The sequence below is a fragment of the Bombina bombina genome, chromosome 2 (genome assembly GCF_027579735.1).
Source record: "Bombina bombina isolate aBomBom1 chromosome 2, aBomBom1.pri, whole genome shotgun sequence".
Taxonomy (NCBI): Eukaryota; Metazoa; Chordata; class Amphibia; order Anura; family Bombinatoridae; genus Bombina; species Bombina bombina.
Genome location: NC_069500.1, coordinates 748,765,577 through 748,793,431, shown reverse-complemented (window position 1 = coordinate 748,793,431; position 27,855 = coordinate 748,765,577). Strand labels below are relative to the sequence as shown.

Genomic DNA, 27,855 nt, shown 5'->3' with positions numbered 1-27,855 from the left:
TGAGTGAGATAGAGAGAGAGGGAAGATTCAAGAAGCAAGCTGCCACTGTGTCCCTGGAGCTTTATATGCAAAGGTAAAGCACTTTAACCAGCACCTGAGGTTTATTATAAGTAGTATTTAAATAGAAAGAAAAGATATAGTAAGGTTGTGAATCATAACCTTAGTATATCTTTTATTTCTGATAAAATAATAGGAAAGGGAAAATATTTAGTGAGAATAAAATTAGTGGCTTGTCAAGAGACTGCTAGCAATATTGGGTGATAAGTTATGGAATAAATAAAGCCTGAGTGAAATACTGGATGCGTATCTTCTGTATCTGTATAATAACACCCAGCTCTATACAAAGACACAGAATTGACACTGGCACATGTGTATAGCCAGACAAGGGCTGGTTATAGGATCAGAGGTATCTGCATCAGTATAATAAAATTCAGCACTATAAAATGATAGTTTTAATTGTAAATGTACCTTGGTGTCCTTCACTAAAGGTCTTTACTTTAGAAAATGTCCACCACAGCCTTGGCTCGTGCCTATCCCTGATTGGGACTGAGACTACCCTGTTTGGAAGCCTCTGCTAAGTTCCTGTGTTTGCTCTGATCTCCTGTATCCAGCATGTGGAGTTGCTCCTGTGGGCAAGTTTTTTTCTTAGTTCCTAAGAAATCCTCCAAGAGTGTTCCTGTTCCCACGTAGGAATACAGCAAGCTGGGTTGCTGTGAGTGCCCAGTACATGTCTGATAGCACTGTATGAGTGCTGTTAACAAATGTGAGTACCCTGTTGTGGTTATTTACTATTTTTCTTCATTCTACTGGTACACACAAGCGCCTCTCTTTTGTCTTCCTGTGTTCTTCCTTGCAACATTTTAAAAGCATTATTTTGATTGGCACACTGATGTTTCAATAAGATAAAACTGGCCTTATTCACAGGATGAGACAATTCAATTACAATTCTAATTATGTGCTTAGGGGGCAATCACGAGCCATGATTAGTTGTTCCTTTAGGATTAGTCCCTGTCAATGGAGATGCGATCACTGATGGAAGCAAAACTGGTAATCTTGGTCGGATCTTAAAGGGACATAATACTCATATGCTAAATCACTTGAAACTGATGCAGTATAACTGTAAAAAGCTGACAGGAAAATATCACCTGAGCATCTCTATGTAAAAAAGGAAGATATTTTACCTCACAATTTCCTTAGCTCACCAGAGTAAGTTCTGTGTAAAAAGTTATACTCAGCTGCTCCCAGCTGCAGGTAAAAAATTTAAAAAAAATGAAGAAATGAACAGCAGCCAATCAGCATCAGCAGTGCTGAGGTCATGAACTCTTACTGTGATCTCATGAGATTTGACTTAACTCTCATGAGATTTCATAGTAAGCTTCCTTTACCTGATTGGTGAAATAATATGAGCGTGCACGATGCTAGTCCCTTCAGATGTCCCAGGACAAACACACTAAAATGCTGCTTAGAAATCCTTTACAATGGGAGGTGGCTACTGAGGAACTTTTGAGGTAAAATATCTTTATTTTTTACATAGAGATGTTCAGGTGATATTTTCTAATCAGCTTTTTACAGCTATGCTGCATCACTTTCAAGTGTTTAAACATTTGGGTATTATGGCCCTTTAACTCACTTGGTGAGTTGCACTGCCAACAATGACCAACCAATCAGGGAAGTGCCAATCAGCAGTGTGTTTTGATTTTTCCTGTACTAATCCATGCTTACCTGGAGAAGGTATGGAGGCCCCTATTATAGCAGCTTCTTCCTACCCCAATAAAATGTAAAACATTACACACTCACCCTTTCTTCCTGCACCCAAATTAATTATAATCTATTGGTTGAGTTAAAACAACCCAAACTGTAACTGTCTTTAGTAATGTCATCCTATAGTATAATTTTTCTTTCCCCCCCCCCCTGAAAATCATGGACACTCTAAAACAGAGTGACAATCAACTGACCCTTTTTAACTAACTAAACAAAAAGCCATCATATAAGATACTCTTATTTAAAATCTGCCACATTTTTACAGTATATTGTGTGTGGGAGGTAGATTATATATTTACTGCAGGATTTTATTGCATATAAATACTGATGACACCTACAGTACATGTATAATCAGTTTATTTATAGCAAGATTCATAGAAATATTCTTCTTCTCCCACCCACTGATTAACACATAGTAAACACTTTGAACTTGTTTGTAAATAACTTTATGAGTTTATCTATGCTGTGTGTACACTCATTATTGTGAGATTACTACATATCAGACAGCTCAAATAATAAATATGTCTGTGGTCAGGTGACATTATGTTTAGGGTGGTAGGAATGTGACATGTCAGGATAAGCTGCTTAGATCATAGTAGAATCTCATATTGACCTTTCTTGAGTTGACATCAACTTGGTGGTTGTGGTGTCTTACATCTGTGATGATCCAGACAGGTAAGAGCAAAGGGTAATTCTTGAGTTATGGTGGGGCTGATAATAATGTGGATCAGTTAGAACTACTAATGAAATATGGGTCAGTTAAATTAATCAATTGAATATCTTCTCGCTGTATACTCATCTGGACTATGAAACATTTAAACTAATATATTTAAAGGGACAATACACTGTAATATTGTTTTTATATTAATGTAATTTCAATGACTTGTTAAACCAGCTGCAGAGTATAAAATGTATGAGAAATTACATTTTCATTTCAGGTTTATTTGTGTATACGAAATAGCTGGTTTTGTGCTTTTAAACCACAGCCTATTACAATGGGTTGAGCTTCAGGTAATATCAGATCTCATTATGTTATCATTTTTATGTACACACAGAGGCTTCCTTATCTTATATTTGTCTGGAAAACTAAAGCTCAATACATAGAGAGAACAATGGAAAATTATAATTTTATTACTTAACTATCCTGCACCCCACTGGGAGTATCAATTATTCTGCTGGCTGTGTTTACTTAGGCTATTCAATAGCTGATACTCCAGTATCAAAACTTTTAGTATAGGTTGGGAAACCACAAGCTAAATCAGCTATTTCAAAGGCCAAAATAGGGATAGGAGCTACTTGTAAACTATTTAATACACTCCAGCACATAAAATAGATCATTGGGAACAATTTAAATGAGAGAAAATGTTTGGGTGAACTGTCCCTTTAACTGCATGTAAAGTTGACATGCATCTGCTGGCTCTAAGTAAGCTGTGATCTATTGTGTGTACCAAATATTCTCATAGATTTAGTTAGACAGAATAGACATCTACATTATTAAGTTTATTTTATTATATAGAACCTATTTGCTAAAGAAGATGAGTAAGCTTTAATGAATAGGCTGTAGGCAATATACAGACAATGGAGAGGCTTTTTTAGTCTTAGCTTATCAAAGGAACTAAATATATGAGTGGCACTGTGTAAACTAATGTTTCCTTTAAAGGGAGTGTTCCAGCCCTCTCTGTAACAACCAAATTAACACATTTTATGGGTTTGTTTTTTTCTTAAAAAAATACAATTTTTAAGCAAAACATCCTGTTTGTTTCTCATAAGTCACAATTTCCTAAAAAGTTAAATAAAAACATTTTTTTTTAAATTATTCTCAGCCTCTGATGAGTCAACTATATTACTTACATCATCCAGTATTTGGCGAATCTATTAAAAGGCTGGCTTGCTGTATTAGAGACTAATATTCTATTGTTTACTAAGGTGTTAGTTTTAAACAATACAGATATTTTTTTTTTGTTAAAGTGACTGTAAAGTCAAAATTAAATGATCATAATTCAGATAGATCATGCAATTTTAAACAACTTTTCAATTTACTTTTGTTATCAAATTAGCTTTGTTCTATTTTTATCCTTTGTTGAAGAGTAAACTCAGGTAGGCTGATAGAAGCTCAGAAGAGTGCACGTGTCTATAGCATTCTATTGCAGCAGTGTGTGCAACTATGTTACAAACCATTGTTGCAAATACTGCTTCCAGGTGACTTAAGAAATATGCACGCTTCTGAGCTTGCCTAGGATTACTCTTTAACCACAAGATAGCTTAAAAGGACACTGTAACAAAAAAATTTCTTTCGTGATTTAGATAGAGCATGCAATTTTAAGAAACTTTCTAATTTACTCCTATTATCAAATTTTCTTCATTCTCTTGGTATCTTTATTTGAAATGCAAGAATGTACGTTTAGATGCCGGCCCATTTTTGGTGAACAACCTGGGTTGTCTTTGCTGATTGGTGGATACATTCATCCACCAATAAAAAAGTGCTGTTCAGAGTACTGAAACCAAAAAAGCTTAGATGCCTTCTTTTTCAAATAAAGATAGCAAGAGAACGAAGAAAAATTGATAATAGGAGTAAATTAGAAAGTTGCTTAAAATTGCATGCTCTTTCTGAATTACAAAAGAAATTTTTTGGGTTCAGTGTCCCTTTAACAAACTTGATAATATATGTAAATTGGATAGTGGAAAATTTAATGCTCTATCCAATTAATTTAAAGGGCCACTAAACCCAAAATCTTTCTTTCATGATTCAGATAGAACATACAAATTTAAACAACATTACAATTTACTTCTATTATTTATTTTGCTTCATTTTTTAGATATCCTGATTTGAAGAAAAAGCAATGCACATGGGTGAGCCAATCACATGAGGCTTCTATGTGCAGCAACCAATCAGCAGCTACTGAGCATATCTAGATATGCTTTTCAGCAAAGAATATCAAGAGAATAAAACAAATTAGATAATAGAAGTAAATAAGAAAGATGTTTAAAAATGCATTATCTTTCTAAATCATGAAAGAAAAAATGTGGGTATCATGGCCCTTTAAATTTAATTTGACTTTCCTGTCTATTTAAAGAGAAGCATACATTGGTATGGGTATAAATGAAGAATAGCATATGTGAATATTTAAAAAGTAAATGATGGTGGAGAGAATAGTTGTGTTTGTAGAGACAGTGGGCAAAATTCACCAAATCTCCTAACCAGTCTCTCCAGTTTTCTTGTTATATGCAGCTAATTCACAAACACTTACATTCCTTAGTGATCAAGTTGCATAGCATATCAAATTGTGAACCTAGAAAATCCAAGAAATATTCTAAATGCTAATGTCAATGCAGGAATGTCATCATTTTATAAATCACAACAGTTTTATTTCAGGTCCAACTAAAATAATACTCAGGATCAGTTAAACAGGTGTTTATGTGTGACATTACTACCGTTTTACTGTTTTTCAAATTCTGGTTTTGTTAAAGTGATGGTCAAGTTCAGCTTACAAAATTAGTTACTGTATAAGTGTAGAGCTACATTTTTTCCCTTTAAGCATAGTTTAAATGGTTAAATTCTGTTCCAATAATAATCCTTAGTGCACTCTCCTCTGTCAGCCCACTGGAAACTCCACTTGGCCAATCTTGGTCATATGGCATACACACGGATTGGCCGAGCGGTGAAAACATCACTATAAAAAAATATAGTAGTTTCCAGTTGGCCGGCAGAGGAGAGTGCACAGAGGAATATTATTGAAACGGAATGTAATGGTTTAAACCAGGGTTTCTGAACCACGCTCCTCAAGTACCCCCAACAGGCCAGGTAGAAAAAGGTAGCCCTGTCAAAATTAAACTTTCATGATTCAGATACAGCATGCAATTTTAAACAAGTTTCCAATTTACTTATATTATTTAATTTTCTTTGTTCTCAGAAGCAGAAATGCATTACTGGGAACTAGCTGCTCACTGGTGGCTATGCCTCTTTTCATTGGCTCAACCAATGTATTCAGCTAGCTTCTGGTAGTGCATCGCTGCTCCTTCAAGAAAGAATACCAAGAGAATGAAGCAAATTTAAACTGCTCCTTCAAGAAAGAATACCAAGAGAATGAAGCAAATTTAAAAATCAAAGTAAATTGGAAAGTAGTTTAAAATGATGTGCTCTATTTGAATCAGGAATAAAAAATGTTGTGTTTCATGTTGATTTAAAGGGACATGGAAGTCAAACTTAAAGTTTTGTGATTCAGATAAAAAAAAGTTTACTGTGACTTATTCAGGGTGACAGATTTTTAGATCCACTCGTGCATAAAAAACAATATTAAAACATTTTTGTAATGGTACATATTTATTTTAATAAAGCTCCAAAAAATAAAACTGATACTTGGAAGTTTTCATGTTATGATTCAGTAATACAATCCCAGTGTGGAATGAGTGATTAATTCCACCTAGATTTTATACTATAATATATATTTTATGATGATAAAGGTAAGCTACGAAGCTGAGTATGAGAGACTTTGGATGACAGTTATAACTATTATAATGTGAGTCAGTGATACAGTGAAACCTGTGAAAAAGCAACAAGCAGAAGGAGGAAAATCTATCCTTTACCAGGGAACCGTGTAGAAAGAAGATTTGTAGAGTAGGGAAGATTTTATATGGAAAAGTAAGTCATTTGACATAGAATTTTATAATAACTCTATTGTGCCATGAAAACTAGTGACACGTTTCAGCTTCTTAGCAGGTGCATAGCTGGTGAGCCTAGTGGTGAGTGGCATACTAATGTAGCCCCAATCACCGACTGCTCTTGAGCATTACTTTAGCTTTGTGTTTAACCACTTTGTGATGGTAACCACAGTCTGCAAGGAACACTAGTGTTAAAAAAAACACTAACAAATTAGAGCATTTTATTTCACCACTAGAAAATCCCATTTATAAACACAGGCCATTTTAGTTGATGGTCCCACTGGATATACAGCACAAATGGTAAGTAGAGCAGCTTCTGAGTATATGTGTGCCTGTGTCAACCAAGGACTCTGCCAATCCCAACAATTATAGACAAGAAGATAGGTCCACAGCATCTTCTCTCTCAAGACTTTTTTTATTGCAGATAATAAACAAAGCAACGTTTTCCGTGCAAACCCCTTAATCATGCATAATTATAGTTATACATGATTAAGGGGTTCTCCCTGAAACGTCGCTTTTGTTTATCATCTGTCTGCAATAAAAAAGTCTTGAGAGAGAAGGTGCTGTGGACCTATCTTCTTGTTCCACTGGATATAGCAACACGCTAGAGAGTTAGGGAACATAGCAGAGACTAATAAGCACAGGTTGCATGTTACAGAGTTGTGCAATATAGATACAGGATAGGTATACACTGAAATGCGGTGAAAAGATCAGTAAAGAGCAGTCTGGAAAATTAACTTTTGTCCTTGAGGATAATTGCAATTAAGAAGCATATTCCTAGTGCATATGCTTTAAATATATTACATATTAGGGTATTGAACAAGCATAGCAGATTCGTTTTGTTTGTAGCCTATGTTCTAAATTTTAAATGTTTGGTCTTTGATAAAAGCTGACTCATTATCAGTGGTTATTTTGTTCCGTTTCACTGATATAACACCTTCCTACACTAACTGATACTGTATGTTGATAATTCAATCTCTTCTCTCCAGAAGGTATTGGTTGATATGTGTCTTTCTCCCCTGCCTGCTGCCCAGTCCATCTGTCTGACATCATGTGCTCTGCTGCTTTTTACTGCCTCCCCGGTGGGCTCCTCTGACTCCCAGAACCGATGGATTCACAATTACAAGCACCTGGAAGGGGATGTGCGATGGAGACGTCTTTTCTCAGCCACTGGTTTCTTTTTAACCATTGACAGGATGGGTAATGTGAAGGGCATTCGAAGATACTTCTCTGACAGTGAGTACTGAGTGCATCAGGGTGACACATTTCTTAGGACCCCTCTTTATACAATGACACGTAGCTAGTTTTTGCACTGCAATGCCCCTTTAAAGGTACAAGGTTCACAGAAAAGAAATTGTTCTAAGGTGATTGAGCAGGTTTGTTTACCTTAAAACATAATTTAAACACTTTATTATGTAAAAGTTAAAGAGATGATGAGCAGTGGGCGTTTCCAGAAAACATATTATAAGGGGGGGACAAAGATTCCTGGGTTTAGTTGCTGGTGTTCCATAGGTGGGGGCAGGATGAGGGCAGAGCCAGGTGGTGTTGTTAGGCACTTATGGGACATGAAGTATGAAGAAGTCCACAGGCCTTTAAAACTTTTTTCCCAAAATGAAGTTAAAGGGCCATGATACCCAAATGTTTAAACACATGAAAGTGATGCAGCATAGCTGTAAAAAGCTGACTAGAAAATATCACCTAAACATCTCTATGTAAAAAAGAAAGATATTTTACATCAAAAATTCCTCAGTAGCCACATCCCATTGTAAAGGACTTCTAAGCAGCAAATCAGTATGTCTGTCCCGGGACAGCTAAGGAAGTGAACTTACGTGCACACTCATCTTATTTCCCTATTTAGTTTAAGGAAGTTTACTGCTGATGCTGATTGGCTGCTGTTCATTTCTTCATTTATTTATTTTTTTACCTGCAGCTGAGCAACAGCTGAAGTATAACTTTATACACAGAACTTACTCTGCTGAGCTTAGGAGATTGTGAGGTAAAATATCTTCTTTTATACATAGAGATGCTCAGGTGATATTTTCCTGTCAGCTTTTTACAGTTATACTGCATCAGTTGTAGGATTTAGCATATGAGTATTATGTCCCTTTAAAATACTCCACCAAGGACGAAAAATATATGTGCATGTCAGAGAAAAAGCTTCTACCACACACATCTTAAAAATGATTAAAACACCATCAATTGGTTAACCCCTTAACGACCGAGGACGTGCAGGGTACGTCCTCAAAAAAAAGGCAGTTAACGCCTGAGGACGTACCCTGCACGTCCTCGGTGTGGAAAGCAGCTGGAAGCGATCCTGCTCGCTTCCAGCTGCTTTCCGGTTATTGCAGTGATGCCTCGATATGGAGGCATCCTGCAATAACTCTAGATGGCCATCCGATGCAGAGAGAGACACTCTGTGGCCCTCTCTGCACCGGGAGATCGGTGACTTACTCCGTTGGTGGGTGGGAGCAGGACCGGGAGGCGGGTGGCGGCCATCGATGGCCCTGGTTGATGCGGAGGGGGACGGGATCGTGGGCGGCGATGTCAGGGCGCGCGCACAGATGCGTGCACGGGGAGGCGGGGGCGGGAGCGTGCACGGGGAGGGAGCGGGTGGGAACCGCTACACTACAGAAATATTTTATGTAGAAGTGGGGGAAAAGGGGGATATTATTTAAAATTTAGCAAGATCGGGTAGCAAGATCGGTATGGTGGGGTGTTAGTCTGTGGGGGGGAAGCTACACTACAGAAAAAAAAAATAAAAAATAATAAAACCCTTTTTTTTGTTGCAAACTGGGTACTGGCAGACAGCTGCCAGTACCCAAGATGGCCCCCAATAAGGCAGAGAGGGGGGCTTAGAGAGCTGTTTTGGGGGTGATCAGGGAGGTTAGGGCTAAGGGGGGATCCTACATAGCAGCATATGTAAATATGCTCAATTTTTTTAAAAGAATATTCAAAGATGCCTTTTATTTTAGTACTGGCAGACTTTCTGCCAGTACTTAAGATGGCGGGGACAATTGTGGGGTGGGGGAGGGAAGGGAGCTGTTTGGGAGGGATCAGGGGGTGTGATGTGTCAGGTGGGAGGCTGATCTCTACACTAAAACTAAAATTAACCCTGCAAGCTCCCTACAAACTACCTAATTAACCCCTTCACTGCTAGCCATAATACACTTGTGATGTGCAGCAGCATTTAACGGCCTTCTTATTACCAAAAAGCAACGCCAAAGCCATGTATGTCTGCTATTTCTGAACAAAGGGGATCCCAGAGAAGCATTTACAAACATTTGTGCCATAATTGCACAAGCTGTTTGTAAATAATTTCAGTGAGAAACCTAAAATTGTGAAAAAATTTACGTTTTTTTTAATTTGATCGCATTTGGCGGTGAAATGGTGGCATGAAATATACCAAAATGGGCCTAGATCAATACTTGGGGTTGTCTACTACACTACACTACAGCTAAAATTAACCCTAGAAGCTCCCTACATACGCCCTAATTAACCCATTCACTGCTAGGCATAATACACATGTGGTGCGCAGTGGCATTTAGCAGCCTTCTAATTACCAAAAAGCAACGCCAAAGCCATACATGTCTGCTATTTCTAAAGAAAGGGGATCCCAGAGAAGCATTTACAATCATTTATGCCATAATTGCATAAGTTGTTTGTAAATAATTTCAGTGAGAAACCTAAAGTTTGTGAAAAAATTTGTGAAAAAGTGAACAATTTTCTTTATTTGATCACATTTGGCGGTGAAATGGTGGCATGAAATATGCCAAAATGGGTCTAGATCAATACTTTAGGATGTCTTCTAAAACAAAATATATACATGTCAAGGGATATTCAGGTATTCCTGACAGATATCAGGGTTTCAATGTAACTAGCGCTAATTTTGATAAAAAATGGTTTGGAAATAGCAAAGTGCTACTTGTATTTATTGCCCTATAACTTGCAAAAAAAGCAAAGAACATGTAAACATTAGGTATTTCTAAACTCAGGATAAAATTTTGAAACTATTTAGCATGGGTGTTTTTTGGTGGTTGTAGATAAAGTGTGTTTTTTTCCATTTTTTCCTCATATTTTATAAAAAATTTTTATAGTAAATTATATGATATGATGAAAATAATGGTATCTTTAGAAAGTCCATTTAATGGCAAGAAAAACGGTATATAATATGTGTGGGTACAGTAAATGAGTAAGAGGAAAATTACAGCTAAACACAAACACCGCAAAAATGTAAAAATAGCCTTGGTCCCAAACGGACAGAAAATGTAAAAGTGCTGTGGTCATTAAGGGGTTAATTTTCATGACATCACATTGTCTTTTAAAGTAACATTAACAATAGAATCATTACAATGTTAAGTGAAATTGTGGGACATGGCCTGCCTAAAAGGACAGGGGCAGAAAGTTTTTTTTTACCTCTTTACCCTTCTCATCCCAATGGGGGTGTAAAATAGAAGATTGGGTGCGCCTTGCTCCTCCTCTAGAATCACTTTTGACTATGCGTTTTTAATATAAAATATTTATTTATGTGTAGTAAAAGAAAAAAACACAACCTTTACAATATAATTTTATTATTTAAATTTGCAACTTTGTTTTTGTAATATAAGTCTGAAAATGAAAAGTTTTTCAGTTTTGAGAACTGGAAGGGCAAAAGCTAGGTTTAATAAGTAATGTCACATATATGTCCCTAATTGTCTTAAGAAAAGAGAATTAGATAATAAACTCTTCACTGTTTTATAGCTCTTAACAACATAATGACCGTAACAAGACTTGTCTACTACAGTAACAAGCACAAGCTTGGATTGACTCCCCCAAATAAGGCAAGTGGTAGGTGGAGATGGGCTAATGAAAACAATTGCAGCAAACATTTTCTAACTTATTATGGGCCAGATTACGAGTTTGATATTTGCGCTCCTCTCAGTAATACCGGCGCACGCAAATGTGCACTGGTATTACAAGTTGTGCGCAATGCGAAAATGACCTCTCGTTCGCATTGCATGGAAGGTTTGCACTCACAAGAGCATGCTTCCATAGGCTCCAATGGGAGCCTTGTTCTTATGCCGATAGACATGGCACAGAACCTAGCGCATCGAAGGGGGTAAATCGCACAGCGTTGCTTGGGCAGCAAAGTTTAAATATATATGAATATATACATATATATTTATCTGTTATATGTGTATATACACATACAGTATAAACACATAAATATATAAGCATATACATATTTATTTTCACTTTAAACGCAGTCCCTATAAACCGCAATGTAAAGGCGCTTTAACCCCTTATAACTGCTTTGTGCAGTTATTTTTATAATCAAATTAAAAAATAAAGATGCTACATTTTTTTATTTTATTAAAGGAACCTTACACTTTATTTCAGGGGCAATTGGGAGACATTTTGTTAATTAACCATAGCTCGTGGTAGCATTAACCAGCCACTTGTAATGGCTGGTTATTTAACATGCGACTGTAAACGGGCAAATTTACCCATTTACAGGCGCATGTTAAATTAGTGCTCCACTTGTAATCTAGCCCTATGTTAGTTTATTACAATACTTCAGACAAATCTTATAATTACAAGATGTATACTGTCCCTTTAAACTAGGTTAGGCATGGTACTCTGAAGCATTGCCCATACGGTTGTAACTATGGCAGCAAAAAATGGCAGGTGGTACACATGCAGCTGGATCTATAATAATTAAACTGCTGGACCTAACTACTCTAGAATGGTTACTATTCGCTATGTTATAGCATTTCATAATGCTCCTGCAGCTCGTTTCAAATCAGTTCTCCTGTTTTAATAGCTTAAAGGTGGCCACATACTGAAGCTCCACCTCTTTGTACTGGGGGCTGCCATCTTGGAGCTCAGGTATTCTCACAGCCTATGACAGAAGCAGTGCACTCTCACAGATCAGTAATATCGCCTATTTTTTTTACAGCTGTATAATGTATTTCAGGTAAGGGTGCATGATACAAAGCAAGAGCTTTACATTTTTGCAGTGGCTGCAATGCACTATAATAATGTTGATTGATGTTTTAAATTATATTTTGTGTATCGGTAAAACTATGTAAAAATGCAAACATGTTAAGTTTCTGCACCTTAACCTGAAGGACATTATACAGCTGTAAAGAATAGGCAATATTACCGATCTGTGAGAGTGCACTGCTTCTGTCACAGACTGTGAGCTCCAAGATGGTGGCACCCAGTATGAAGAGGTGGAGCTTCAGTATCTGGCACCTTTTTGTATTTTTTGGTGTTACCTTATTGCCTATTTAAGATGAGAGCTGTTTATAATATATGTTCTTAGGTATCAGAGGTATTTAACTGTTGAGTTGAAAAGTTCTAGATTCAAGCCGTACTACTCTTTATAGTTTCTAAGTGACTAGTTGGCCTTCTAAATTGTATGTCTTTTTCCCAGATTAGACAGGGCCTTATAGTCTAGTGGTTGATTGCTTTTTGTTCTTCTCCCCTTTTTTTATTTTTTTGTGTTGGTTTTGTTTTGTTTTGCACCAAGCAATTGCCTAGGTACCGTTTTATATTGAAAGAGTGCTGAGGTTTTGTCCTAGTTATTTACTAGTATAACCTAGAATAACCTTGAATAATTTAACCTCTTTAGAGTTCTCCACTAGCCTTTCTCATTTCTTGATTAATATGTAAATATACACTTCTTGATCTACCTTAGCTATAATAGTTTTTTGAAAAAATAATGTCCTGTCATATGAATAACTAGTAGACACACTCAGTTCAGTTATGAATACCACCCTACCCATAGCATTTGTTGTCTCCCTTGTAGATTTAGATATAATTAATGTAAGACTCATACATTTCGCTGCCAGTGCATATTTCCCATCTGCTTTAGCCTATTAGCAGGTGATACAGCCCTATATCTAATCCTATCTTTCATTCATCATGCTATGTGTTGATTATATTTGTTTCTGGACATATAGGTCCAGATTATGAGTAATACGCTAACAATTACATGAAAGCAATATTGGGTTTATCGCGGTTGTTTGCGCGCATTGGATGTAGCGCTCGTTTTACAAGTTGAAAATAAACACGCGTTGGGATAGCGCAACCTCATAGGTCTGGACACATCAAAAATACATTGAAAAACATAATTTATGTAAGAACTTACCTGATAAATTAATTTCTTTCATATTGGCAAGAGTTCATGAGCTAGTGACGTATGGGATATACAATCCTACCAGGGGGGGCAAAGTTTTCCAAACCTCAAAATGTCTATAAATACACCCCTCACCACACCCACAATTCAGTTTAACGAATAGCCAAGAAGTGGGGTGATAAAGAAAGGAGTAAAAAGCATCAACAAAGGAATTTGGAAATAATTGTGCTTTATACAAAAAATCATAACCACCATAAAAAAGGGTGGGCCTCATGGACTCTTGCCAATATAAAAGAAATGAATTTATCAGGTAAGTTCTTACATAAATTATGTTTTCTTTCATGTAATTGGCAAGAGTCCATGAGCTAGTGACGTATGGGATAGCAATACCCAAGATGTGGAACTCCATGCAAGAGTCACTAGAGAGGGAGGGACAAAATAAAAACAGCCATTTCGCTGAAAAAAATAAATCCACAACCCAATTATAAGTTTATTCTCAAAAAATAAAAATAAAAACTTAAATCATAAGCAGAAGAATCAAACTGAAACAGCTGCCTGAAGAACTTTCCTACCAAAAACTGCTTCCGAAGAAGCAAACACATCAAAATGGTAGAATTTACTAAATGTATGCAAAGAAGACCAAGTTGCTGCTTTGCAAATCTGATCAACTTAAGCTTCATTCTTAAAAGCCCAAGAAGTGGAAACTGATCTAGTAGAATGAGCTGTAATTCTCTGAGGCGGGGCTTTACCCGATTCCAAATAAGCTTGATGAATCAAAAGCTTTAACCACGATGCCAAAGAAATGGCAGAAGCCTTCTGACCTTTCCTGGAACCAGAAAAGATAAAAAATAGACTAGAAGTCTTCCTAAAATCTTTAGTGGCTTCAACACAATATTTCAGAGCTCTCACCACATCCAAAGAATGTAAAGATCTCTCCAAAGAATTCTTAGGATTAGGACACAAAGAAGGGACAACAATTTCTCTATTAATGTTGTTAGAATTCACAACCTTAGATAAGAATTTAAATGAAGTCCGCAAAACTGCCTTATCCTGATCAAAAATCAGAAAAGGAGATACACAAGAGAGAGCAGATAATTCAGAAACTCTTCTAGCAGAAGAGATGGCCAAAAGGAACAACACTTTCCAGGAAAGTAGTTTAATGTCCAAAGAATGCATAGGCTTAAATGGAGGAGCCTGTAAAGCCTTCAAAACCAAATTAAGACTCCAAGGAGGAGAGATTGATTTAATGACAGGCTTCATACGAACCAAAGCCTGTACAAAACAAAGAATATCAGGAAGTTTAGCAATTTTCCTGTGGAATAAAACAGAAAGAGCAGAGATTTGTCCTTTCAAGGAACTTGCAGACAAACCTTTATCCAAACCATCCTGAAGAAACTGTAAAATTCTAGGAATTCTAAAAGAATGTCAAGAGAATTTATGAGAAGAACACAATGAAATGTAAGTCTTCCAAACTCTATAATAAATCTTTCTAGAAACAGATTAACGAGCCTGCAACATAGTATTAATAACTGAGTCAGAGAAACCTCTATGACTAAGCACTAAGCGTTCAATTTCCATACCTTCAAATTTAATGATCTGAGATCCTGATAGAAAAACGGACCTTGAGATAGAAGGACTGGCCTTAATGGAAGTGGCCAAGGTTGGCAACTGGACATCCGAACAAGATCTGCATACCAAAACCTGTGAGGCCATGCTGGAGCCACCAGCAGCACAAACGATTGCTCCATGATGGAAGAAGAACTAGAGGCGGAAAAATATAAGCCGGTTGATAACACCAAGGAAGTGTCAACACATCTACTGCTTCCGCCTGAGGATCACCTGGACCTGGACAGGTACCTGGGAAGTTTTTTGTTTAGATGAGAAGCCATCAGATCTATTTGTGGAAGCCCCCACATCTGAACAATTTGAGAAAACACATCTGGATGGAGAGACTATTCTCCCGGATGTAAAGTCTGACGACTGAGATAATCCGCTTCCCAATTGTCTATACCTGGGATATGAACCGCAGAAATTAGACAAGAGCTGGATACCGCCCAAACAAGTATCCGAGATACTTCTTTCATAGCTTGAGGACTGTGAGTCCCACCCTGATGATTGACATATGCCACAGTTGTGATATTGTCTGTCTGAAAACAAATGAACGGTTCTCTCTTCAACACAGGCCAAAAATGAAGAGCCCTGAGAATTGCACGGAGTTCCAAAATATTGATTGGTAATCTCGCCTCTTGAGATTTCCAAACCCCTTGTGCTGTCAGAGATGCCCAAACAGCTCCCCAACCTGAAATACTTGCATCTGTTGTGATCACAGTCCAGGTTGGACGAACAAAAGAGGCCCCTAAAATTATACGATGGTGATCTAACCACCAAGTCAGAGAAAGTCGAACATTGGGATTTAAGGATAATAATTGTGATATCCTTGTATAATCCCTGCACCATTGGTTCAGCATACAAAGCTGGAGAGGTCTCATATGAAAACGAGCAAAGGGGATCGCGTACGATGCTGCAGTCATGATACCTAAAACTTCCATGCACATAGCTACTGAAGGGAATGACTGAGACTGAAGGTTCCAACAGGCTGCAACCAATTTCAAACGTCTCTTGTCTGTTAGACACAAAGTCATGGACACTGAATCTATCGGGAAACCTAAAAAGGTTACCTTTGTCTGAGGAATCAAAGAACTTTTTGGTAAATTGATCCTCCAACCATGTCTTTGAAGAAACAACACTAGTTGATTCACGTGAGATTCTGCAGAACGTAAAGACTGAGTGAGTACCAAGATATCGTCCAAATAAGGAAACAGCGCAATACCCCGCTCTCTGATTACAGAGAGTAGGGCACCGAGATCCTTTGAAAAGATTCTTGGAGCTGTTGCTAGGCCAAAAGGAAGAGCAACAAATTGGTAATGCTTGTCTAGAAAAGATAATCTCAGGAACTGATAGTGATCCGGATGAATCGGAATATGAAGATATGCATCCTGTAAGTCTATTGTGGACATATAATCCCCTTGCTGAACAAAAGGCAGAATAGTCCTTATAGTCACCATCTTGAAAGTTGGTACTCTTACATATCGATTCAAAATCTTTAGATCCAAAACTGGTCTGAATTAATTTTCTTTATTTGGGACAATGAATAGATTTGAATAAAACCCCAGGCCCTGTTCCTGAAACGGAACTGGCATGATTATCCCTGATAATTCCAGGTCTTAAACACACTTCAGAAAAGCCTGAGCCTTTACTGGGTTCACTGGAATGCGTGAGAGAAAAAATCTTCTTACAGGTGGTCTTACTCTGAATCCTATTCTGTACCCCTGAGAGACAATACTCTGAATCCAATGATTTTGGACCGAATTGATCCAAACATCTTTGAAGAATTTTAATCTGCCCCCTACCAGCTGAGCTGGAATTAGGGCCGCACCTTCATGCGGACTTGGGGGCTGGCTTTGATCTCTTAAATGGCTTGGATTTATTCCAATTTGAGGAAGGCTTCCATTTGGAAACAGATTCCTTTGGGGAAGGATTAGATTTCTGTCCCTTATTATGTTGAAAGGAACGAAAACGGTTAGAAGCTTTAGATTTACCTTTAGGTTTTTTATCCTGAGGCAAAAAAACTCCCTTCCCCCCAGTCACAGTTGAAATTATTGAATCCAACTGAGAACCAAATAATTTATTACCTTGGAAAGAAAGAGAAAGCAATCTGGACTTAGAAGGCATATCAGCATTCCAAGATTTGAGCCACAAAGCTCTTCTAGCTAAAATAGCTAAGGACATATATCTAACATTAATTTTGATGATATCAAAAATGGCATCACAAATTAAATTATTAGCATGTTGAATCAACTTAACAATGCTAGACAAATCATGATCGGATACTTGTTGCGCTAAAGTTTCCTACCAAAAAGTTGAAGCAGCTGCAACATCAGCCAAAGAAATTGCAGGCCTAAGAAGATGACCTGAATATAAATAAGCCTTCCTTAGATAAGATTCAAGTTTCCTATCTAAAGGATTTTTAAAAGAAGTACTATCTTCCATAGGAATAGTAGTACGTTTAGCAAGAGTAGAGATAGCCTCATCAACTTTGGGGATCTTTTCTCAAAACTCCAATCTTACTGCTGGCAAAGGATACAATTTTTTAAACCTTGAAGAAGGAATAAAAGAAGTACCAGGCCTATTCCATTCTTTAGAAATCATATCAGAAATAGCATCAGGAACTGGAAAAACCTCTGGAATAACCACAGGAGGTTTATAAACAGATTTTAAACGTTTACTAGTTTTAATATCAAGAGGACTAGTTTCCTCCATATCAAATGTAATCAACACTTCTTTTAATAAAGAACGAATATACTCCATTTTAAATAAATAAGAGGATTTGTCAGTGTCAATATCTGAGGCAGGATCTTCTGAATCAGATAGATCCTCATCAGAGAAGGATAAATCAGTATGTTGCCGGTCATTTGAAATTTCATCAACTCTATGAGAAGTTTTAAAAGACCTTTTACGTTTTTTAGAAGGCGGGATGGCAGACAAAGACTTCTGAATAGAATCAGAAATAAATTCTTTTAAATTTACAGGTATATCTTGTGCATAAAGGGCGCGATCCGATATACGGCACAGGTTTCGGCGCAAGTGTGGAAATAACCTATATTAAAATTATTAACCCCTAATCTAATCCCCCTATACCGACGCCACCTATATTAAATTTATTAACCCCTAAAATACTAAAAATTTCCCTACCACTAAACCTAAGTCTAACCCTACAAATAGCCCTGAAAAGGGCCTTTTGCGTGGCATTGTCCCAAAGTAACCAGCTCTATTACCAGCCCTTAAAAGGGCCTTTTGTGGGGCATTGTCCCAAAGTAATCAGCTCTTTTACCTGTAATCTAATCCCCCTACACTGCCGCCACCTATATTAAATGTATTAACCCCTAATCTAATCCCCCTTCACCGCCGCCACCTATATTAAATGTATTAACCCCTAATCTGACCCCCCTACACCGCCGCCACCTATATTAACCCTAATTATATTAGGGTTAATATAGTTAATATAGTTATTATATTATATATATTAACTATATTAACCCTATCTAACTCTAACACCCCTAACTTAATTATTATTAAAATAAATCTAAATAATATTAACTAAATTATTCCTATTTAAATCTAAATACTTACCTATAAAATAAACCCTAAGATAGCTACAATATAATTAATAATTACATTGTAGCTATTTTAGGGTTTATATTTATTTTACAGGTAACTTGGTATTTATTTTAACTAGGTACAATAGCTATTAAATAGTTAATAACTATTTAATAGCTACCTAGTTAAAATAATTACCAAATTGCCTGTAAAATAAATCCTAACATAAGTTACAAATACACCTACACTATCAATAAATTAATTAAATAAACTACAAATATCTAAACTAAAATACAATTAAATACACTAAACTAAATTACAAAAAATACAAAAAAAAGATTACAAGAATTTTAAGCTAATTACACCTAATCTAAGCCCCCTAATAAAATAACAAAGCCCATTACAAACTCCTAACGCATTGGTATATTACCCCCACTAGACTTAACAAAATTTATGGATCTTCTTCGCATTTGTGCTGGCGTAATTGTGGGAAAAAAGGAGACTCCTTACACATATGGTGGGATTGCCCTAGGTTAAGACCCTTATGGAATATCTGCTTTCGAACACTAGCCGGTTTAGGCATAGCGTTCCCCAAAACCCGCTCAAACGCCCTTCTCCACATTGGTATCCGAGACCTACCCAAACACCAAGCATATCTGTGCATTTATTTACTAACATCTACTAAAGCGGCGATAGCCAAATCTTGGAAAACCACGACTCCCCCAAAATGGTCATACATTTTAAACTACATGTCCTATATCTACAACATGGAGAAAAATATCTTTTACACTTTAAATAACTCAGACCTGTTTGAACTAGTGTGGGCAGACTGGCAAACCCGCTATGACTTGGTCCCCGAATACTGGGGCAAACGCAAGTTAGATATCTCTACACTGTTTATTCCTAGGACGGAAATCCTCTCTCTACCTCCTACACCCCACTCTACCTCCCCCCCCTCTTTTCTTTCCCTTCCCCCTCCCCCTCCTTTACCAATCTATTCACTTTGAAGAGAATTATATTATGTTTACTCTACATAATTTGAACAAATACCAACCTTGAATGTTTGAACTGCTTGGATTATCTGTTTACGTGTTATGTAGGAGCCTGCATGCTCCAAGCACAATTTCTATTTTATTTTTGTACCTGAAGGTAATTTATCTCAATAAAATCTTTTAAAACTTAAAAAAAAAAAATAACAAAGCCCCCCAAAATAAAAAAATTTCCCTACCCTAATCTAAATTACAAAAAGTAATCAGCTCTATTACCAACCCTTAAAAGAGCCTTTTGTGGGGCATTGCCCCAAAGTAATCAGCTCTTTTACCTGTAAAAAAAAGAACGAACCCCCCCCCATTACAACCCATCACCCACACGTCCATCTGGAACTGAAGATCAGCGATGCTGGAACTGAAGACCGGAGCCGGAGCGTGGATGATCCTCTTCATACGATCGCGCCGTACACTGAATAGGAATTCAAGGTACGCGATTAAAAATGGCGTCCCTTGAATTCCTATTGGCTGATTTGAGCCTTCAAATTCAAATCAGCCAATTGGATGCAAGCTACTTTAATTCTATTGGCTGATTTGAATAGCCAATAGAATAAGAGCTACTGTAATTATATTGGCTATTCTAATCAGCCAATAGAATTACAGTAAGTTGATTTATTTAGGAAATCCACTGACTGTAATAGCATTCTTCATTTTGATAGCGCTCAACCCTTAGCCCTTTAAAAGCTTTACCCAGGAGTAAATTATTAAGGGTTCATAGAATTGTTATGGATGAGAAGTTGTTTGATCTAAGACTTAGGGAAATGAGGGATCCTTTCATTGAGAGAGGTTATCCGCAGACTTTGATTGAAAAGGAAATTAATATGGTCTCTAATATCTCTAGAGAGAGCCTATTGGTTCCTAAGAAAGGCCCTACTAAAAACCCAAAAGTTGGCGGATGGTCTTTGTCTCTGAATACAACTCTCAAAGTTATTTGATACAAAATATCATTAAAAAACAATGAGGCATTTTGGCTAAATGTAACCCTGATACACCTGAGTTCATAGATGTTCCTATGTCGGCCTTTAAAAGAGGTGCTAATATTCATCAAAAATTAATTAGGGCTGATATTGGCTCTGTTACTGCTTTGAACAAACAAAGGTATTTGACCAGTAAGAACAATGGGTGTTTTCCATGCCTTGGCTGTTCCTCCTGTGGAAACATGATTAAAGGGTCATCTTTTTCTCATCCGGCAAAAAAATATTCCATAAAGGGGTTCTATACTTGTAATACCCAATATGTTGTTTATTTGAGTAAATGCCCTTGTGGGCGTGGCTATGTGGGTGAGACCACGAGGTCTTTCAGAGATAGGATTATTGAACATAAAAGTATGGTTAGAACAAATAATAAACCTGCACCTGTATCTTGCCATTTTTCCAAAATGGGCCATGCTGTTAACCAGCTACGGTTCCAAATGATTGAATATGTCCCTAGACCAAGAAAAATAGGGGATAGAGACCTCCTGTGGAGTGTTTTTGGATATTTGAATTAGGTACCATGGAACCTGATGACATGAACAGGCATCTTTCTGTATTTTTATGAATGTACATAAATCTGTTTGCTGAAATGTTTTCTTGTAATATACATTGTGACATTTTCTGATGATTTAAATGTATCAAATATTTGAAATAGCCTTTTTTGTAAAATATGCTGCTTAATGAGTAAGGTCACTTAGTATCCAAATGAGCTATGATGCCAAAATATTGGTTCTGAAAGAGTTAATATTGTAAATATCCTTGACTGCCACCTTGTGGTGGTTGGGTATATAAGGATACTTTGTATCAGTATTTTTATTGCATGATTAAGGGAAGTTATTCCCGAAACGTTGCTATTTTTTTGTGCTTAATAAACCATTTTTTTACCATCATATTGTTGCAAGTAATATTAATGATGTTGACTCCTGTTTAATCCAATACTACTCCTGGAAGAAAAACAAACAAAGAAAACAGGTATGCTAGATGAATGTCCCATGGACATACCAAGGCAACTATTATGTGAGCCTTTGTATCTTTTGATCTTGCACAATAGCTTGAAAGCGTGACATTTAAGTGAGAGGCCATCAGATCTATGCCCTGTAAGCCCATTTTGATCACTGAATGATCGAAAGTGTCCTTATGGAGAGACCACTCTCTGGAATAGACCGATTGACTGCTGAGATGATCCACCTCCCAATAGTTCACATCTGGTATGTGAATTGCCAATAGGGAGCAATGATTCCTCTCTGTCCAAGACAGAGAATTAGACACTTTTTGTATGTCCAGTGGACTGCAGTTACCCCCTTGAGGAATTATGTAGGCCACCGCCGAGATGTTGTCTGACTGGAAACAGATAAACTATTCCTCCTTCATTAGGGCCTAAGGCTGAAGAGCCCGAAGATTGCTCGAAGTTTCAGAATGTTAGTTAGAAACCTTGCCTCTAGAGGATACCACATTAATTTCACTCTTTGAGAAACTCAGACTGCCCCCCAGCCTGAGAGACTGGCATTCATTGGCACAATATACCAAGACCGATGAAGGAAGGATGCTCTAAGGGCCAAAGACATACTTTGTGACCTGAAGAAAAAGATTGACTGACGGAGAAATCCAAAGCAATCGGTGTGCCAAATGTAGATAATTCTTTGACCACTGAGGTAGCATAGCCATTAGAGGGGTCTCAATTGAATAGGGGCAAAATAAACTGTGATTGAAGCAGCTACCATAAGACCCACCGCCTCCATGCACTGAGCTACCAAAGGAAAGTATCTCATTGTAGGAAGAGACACACCCTCTAAATCTTTATATTGCGAATACTATATATGATTGAAATTATAATTTAATTATAATTTAAAAAAAAGGACCCACTGCATCAGAAAAGTTGTATTTGAAAGGCGAGTGGAGGGAAGGCGGCAGGTGCCATAGCAGTTGCCTGTTTTGTCTGCCCCTGTTAACGGCTTTGCCTGCCCTCCTCACGTCCTGGGCTTTACTACCATTGGCAGAACTCCAGGACCCAGTCACACCTGTTGGGCCCCTCCCCCCGAGTGGCCAGTTCATTCTATAGGCTGTGACTTAGCAGCACTTGTCAGGAGGATGAAGGAGCTGCTGAATGGTTGCATGTGTCGAGAGACTCTCCCACAGCTGCTTGGTAATGTCAGACCCCTCCCGATCATACTACTAGGCTTAGAGCCAAACAATGTCAATTCAACACCTACACCTTAATTTCCCCTCATTGTCCTCTTTACTTTTATGGGTGGACTTAGATGACCCTTACTGCTGCTAATGATTTTGCTACTAGTGGTGGGCTTGCATATTTCCTACTCCTGGTGGTTATGGGATTACCTGATAAAGCAGATGCTGAAGATGTCCCTGCTGCTGTTGCCGCTGCCAAAGCAGTAGGCAATGGCCTTGACAATTATATCTGTCTCTGTTAAGGAGAGGCAACAGTGCTTGTCTAACTTAAGTGCATTAGACAAGTGGAAGCAGACACAGACTCTGCACTGGTAGTGATGTTACAGATGGTAGTGGTGGCAGACTAACAATTATATTACAGATTAATATAATAGCCACTAGTTGTTTATTGTTGGGCTCTCTGACACACAAAAAGAGGATTTATATGATTTGGTTACTGTGCTTTTTTCTGTGAACGTTAAAATATTGGAATAAATATACTTAATAAATAATAAGTGAATGGAAAAGCAGGAGCCCACTCAGTATCAGTAGTAAGTATAATGCCCCCACTACAATAAACAAAATAAGTGAATTATAGCAGTAGTACTGTATCTTAGCTATATGCATTGGGTGCAATAGCCAGCCACTAAAAAAATATGCTAATATTCTGCTAGACAACAAAGCACAGCATTTTGAGCAAACTGGCAGGAGCCCGCCCACAATTATTTGAATTATAGCATTAATAGTCTATATTTAAGATATATAGGGCTAGATTACAAGTGGAGCACAAAATATCACCTTCCCAAAAGTGATATTTGCGCTCCACTGAGTAATACCAGCGCACACAAATGTGCGCTGGTATTACGTTAGGTGTGTTTGCGATGCACGGAAGCTTTGCGCTCACTAGAGCGCACTTCCATAGGCTCCAATGAGAGCCTCGTTCTCATACCGTCAGACACAATATGAGAACTAGCGCAGCGAAGGGGGTAAGTCGCGCAGTAATGGCCAGCAAATTTAAATGTATATGAATATATTTATGTGTTTATATGTGTACTATAGTCCTAAAGCCCGTGTACACGGGCCATTTTTTGTAGTACAGCGGTCCCACCCCTTGCTCTCTCTCCCCCCTCTCTTTTGCTCTCTCTCTCCCCCTCTCTTTTGCGCTCTCTCTCCTGCCTTTCTTTTAAGCTCTCTCTCTGTCCCCTCTCTTTGGCTATCTCTCCCCCCTCTTTGGCTATCTCTCTTTTGCTCTCTCTTCCCCCTCTCCCCTCTCTTTTGCTCTCTCTCCCCCCTCTTCTGCTCACTCTCTCCCTCTCTCTTTTGCTCACTCTCTCCCCCCCTCTCTTTTGCTCTCTCTCGCTCTCTCAGACCACGCCCACTCCTGATCGACCACGCCCCATCATCACTGCCGCTCCGCCCGACCATGCCCCAGGCACGCCCCATCACGGCACTCCCGCTGACCAAGCTCCCCCGCAACGGCCGCTTCCGCACACCCTCTCTTCTCTGCTGTCAGATCCTAAAGACCAGATATGTTTATCCTCGTGCAGTCTCAACTGCGTATGACTGCTTTGGACAAACATGCTTAGCCTTTTATTATATAGGATATACACATAAATATATATGTATATAAGCAAATTATAAATTAGCGCTCCACTTGTAATCTAGCCCATAGTTAGTTAACTAGTATACACAGTGTGCAATAGCCAGCCACTAAGAAAAACAATATTTATATTTATTATTTTAGACCAAAATGCCTAACTTATACAGCAAACTGGAAGGAGCCCACTGTGCCCCCAACTGCAATGAAAAAGTTATTTGAATTATAATAGCAGTACTAATATAGCTAATATATACTACTAACTATAGTATAGGCAATTGCCAGCCACAAATAATTATTGATTTATGTTTATTTATAAAAAAAAACCAAGAAAACATTAAAAGCTATACTGCTAGGCAGCTAAGCCTAGTCTATAGAACAAACTGGCAAAGTGTCCCTGCTGCAATACTTCTGCCACTTGATTTATTTGTATGAGGCCTATATAAAATTAGTTGTCTACTCACTCAAATCCTAATTTATATATTCCTTACCATGGATAATCTCTGCCTATCATACCCAACTATGCTCCAGGTTCCGTTTTGTCCACCACATATAGTTTGTGTCACCTAGCTTATCTCCAGCTCCTCATTGGCCCTTGTATTATTATTGGCCCTTGTATTATTATTGTCCCCCATATACCAAGTTCAAGGCCAAGACTCTTGTGCTTGTTTTTTTTTTTATTCTAAGTCAAGTAAGGAGTTTTCTGTTCTGAAAGGGATAATAGCTCTTTGCTAATAGGACATACTGGTCTAAATTGAAGTGTGCATGAGTGCATTTTAATTTTGAGGCATTTCTAGTTCTGTTTTAGCAGCATATTGACATATGATGCACATACCTAGTGCACCAGAATTTACACACTGTGCTTACCCAGAGAGTTGGCGGTGACGTGTCATGTCAACCAGTGCTAAATATTTGAGCCGACCCAGTTTGATTGCTGGTGTATGGGGCATGCAAAGCATATATACATATTCCACTGGCTTTTACTATAATTTTTTTTGTAAATATAAGTATATTGGATATTATATTCAAAACTGCTACTGTTTAATCCTCTCTCTCATAGCTCTCTGATCTAGCATCATCATTTTTAGACCACTTTAAAGCCTGGCTCCACATTTTCTCTCTTAAAGGATTTTAATATACCCACTGAGAAAGAATCCTAACATGCCTGAAGCCTTTAAACTTCTATCTTTACCACCTATTTTGGCCTGTCCAAGTGGACCACATATTCAACCCACTGTCAATTCAATTGACCTGATCTTTACTTACCTCTGTGCCATTTCCAAGTTTTCTAACTTCACCTTTACTCTCTAACCTTGTCTCTTACTATAATTGCAGCATTTTCATCAGCTTCATAAAACTGCCATTTACTTGGATCTCTCTACTAATTTACTCCTATTATCAATTTTTCTTTGTTCTCTTGCTATCTTTATTTTAAAAGCAGGAATGTAAAATTTAGGAGCGGGGCCATTTTTGGTTCAGAACCAGGGTTGCGCTTGCTAATTGGTGGCTAAATGTACCCGTCAATCAGCAAGCACTATCCAGGGTGCTGAATCAAAAATGGGCTGGCTTCTAGCTTAGATTTCTGCTTTTTCAAATAAAGAGAACAAAGAAAAAATTATAATAGGAATAAATTAGAAAGTTGCTTAAAATGTCATGCTTTAACTGAATAATGAAATAATTTATTTTTCCTGATATATTCAAGCATGCGTTAATCACACCAATCCTAAAAAAATCCTCACTTCATCCCACCACACCTATCTCCTTACTTTCTCTTCCCTTTGCCTCCAAATTATTGGAACACTTAGTTTATGATGGCCTCTCTCAACTAAAGCTTTACTTGATCCCCTTCAATCTGGTTTCCACCTCTAAAAGCTCTCACTAAAGTAATCAACAATCTGCTATCAGCTAAAGCAAAAGGCCACTACTTCCTTACTTATTCCTCTAGAACTTTCTGCAGCTTTCAACACAGTTGATCGTGCTCTCCTCTTACAAATTCAACATTCTATTGGCATCTGAGACACAGTCCTCTCCTGGTTTGCTTCTATCTTTTAAACGGCTAATTTACAGTTTCCTTTAACAGCATATCTTCTAACCCTTTGACTATCTCAATAGGAGTACCCCAAGGCTCTGTCTTGTATCTCTTGCTTTTTTCTATTTATAAATCCTCTTTCGGAAAACATATCTTCCTTTGGGTTCCAGTATCATTTGTTTGCTGATGATACCCACATCTATATTCTTCTTTTGATATCTCTACCTCTTTACTCAACCAGATCACCAACTGTTGCTCTGCACTGTCCTCTTGGATGTGTTCGCACTACCTCCAACTCAATCTGTCTAAAACTGAGCATCTCATGGATACTGTACACCTGACATTTATCTTACTGTAGCAGACTCTACTCTCAACACATGCCATTTCTGCTGTCTTGGTGTCACACATGACTCTGAACTTACATACACATTAGAATACAATTCAAAATATTAATCCTAACCCTCAAAAGCACTCAACAATCTCAATCTTAACTATTTCCTTACTCATCTTCAAATACTCCCTTAAACTACCATATTTTATCTACCTCTGATCTACATCTCTGCACTCTTACTATTTCTGCTTCCATCTGTCTTCTTTAAGACTTCTCATAAGCTGTTCCTGTCCTCTGGAACTCTATACCCTTGTCCATCAAACTGTCTCCAACCTTGTATAGTTTCAGTCACTCTATAAAACCCATCTATTTAGAGAGATTTACCATCTTACCTCTGTTTTTCATCCTAACCAAAATAATATATGAACTGCACCGTCTTGGTGCTCCAATAACAATCGATATGACAAGCTACCCCAAACCTTAATTCTCCACTCCCTGAACCTGTATATGCCCTCCAACACCTGTACTATTTTTTCTGTTTATTCTTTTATAGGTCTGTTTCTTACCACAAATTTTGTCACTGTAAATCCCTACTTTTATACCCAGTGCTATGGAATTTGGAGGCGCTATACAAATAAGTGATAATATTAATAACTGTCTTCCTCAGTACATAGGAACAAGGTAAAATATATAGCGATATTGCACTCCATCTGACATATTGATAAAGCACAGTTACTCTATGGGAAACACAACAGATTGTATATAACATCACTATCTGTTTTACCCTGTAAATAACACTTTTCGCTGTACTGAGGAGGGAAGTTAAATAAACTATTTGTTGATCAGTACACTGTATGAACCATGGATAGTTGGGACTAGCTGTTATACTGTGAATAAACATTGTCGGTTTAGTAAAGGTAGGGCTGTTGTCACAATAATCCCCTGAAGGTTCAGCCACTGACTTCAAACAAGCTGCCATAAACCACTGGGACAGCAGTGAGGCAGAGTACCACAG

The 27,855-nt window shown here is 37.7% G+C and overlaps 1 protein-coding gene across 1 annotated transcript in view; it reads left to right on the top strand.

The window, feature by feature from the left end:
• Positions 1-27,855, top strand: part of FGF22 (fibroblast growth factor 22) — a 61,517-nt gene that overhangs the window by 22,074 nt on the left and 11,588 nt on the right. The window contains exon 3 of the mRNA XM_053700032.1: positions 7,410-7,656. Within this exon, the coding sequence (XP_053556007.1) occupies positions 7,410-7,656 (247 nt within the window). The remainder of the gene's footprint in view (positions 1-7,409; positions 7,657-27,855) is intronic.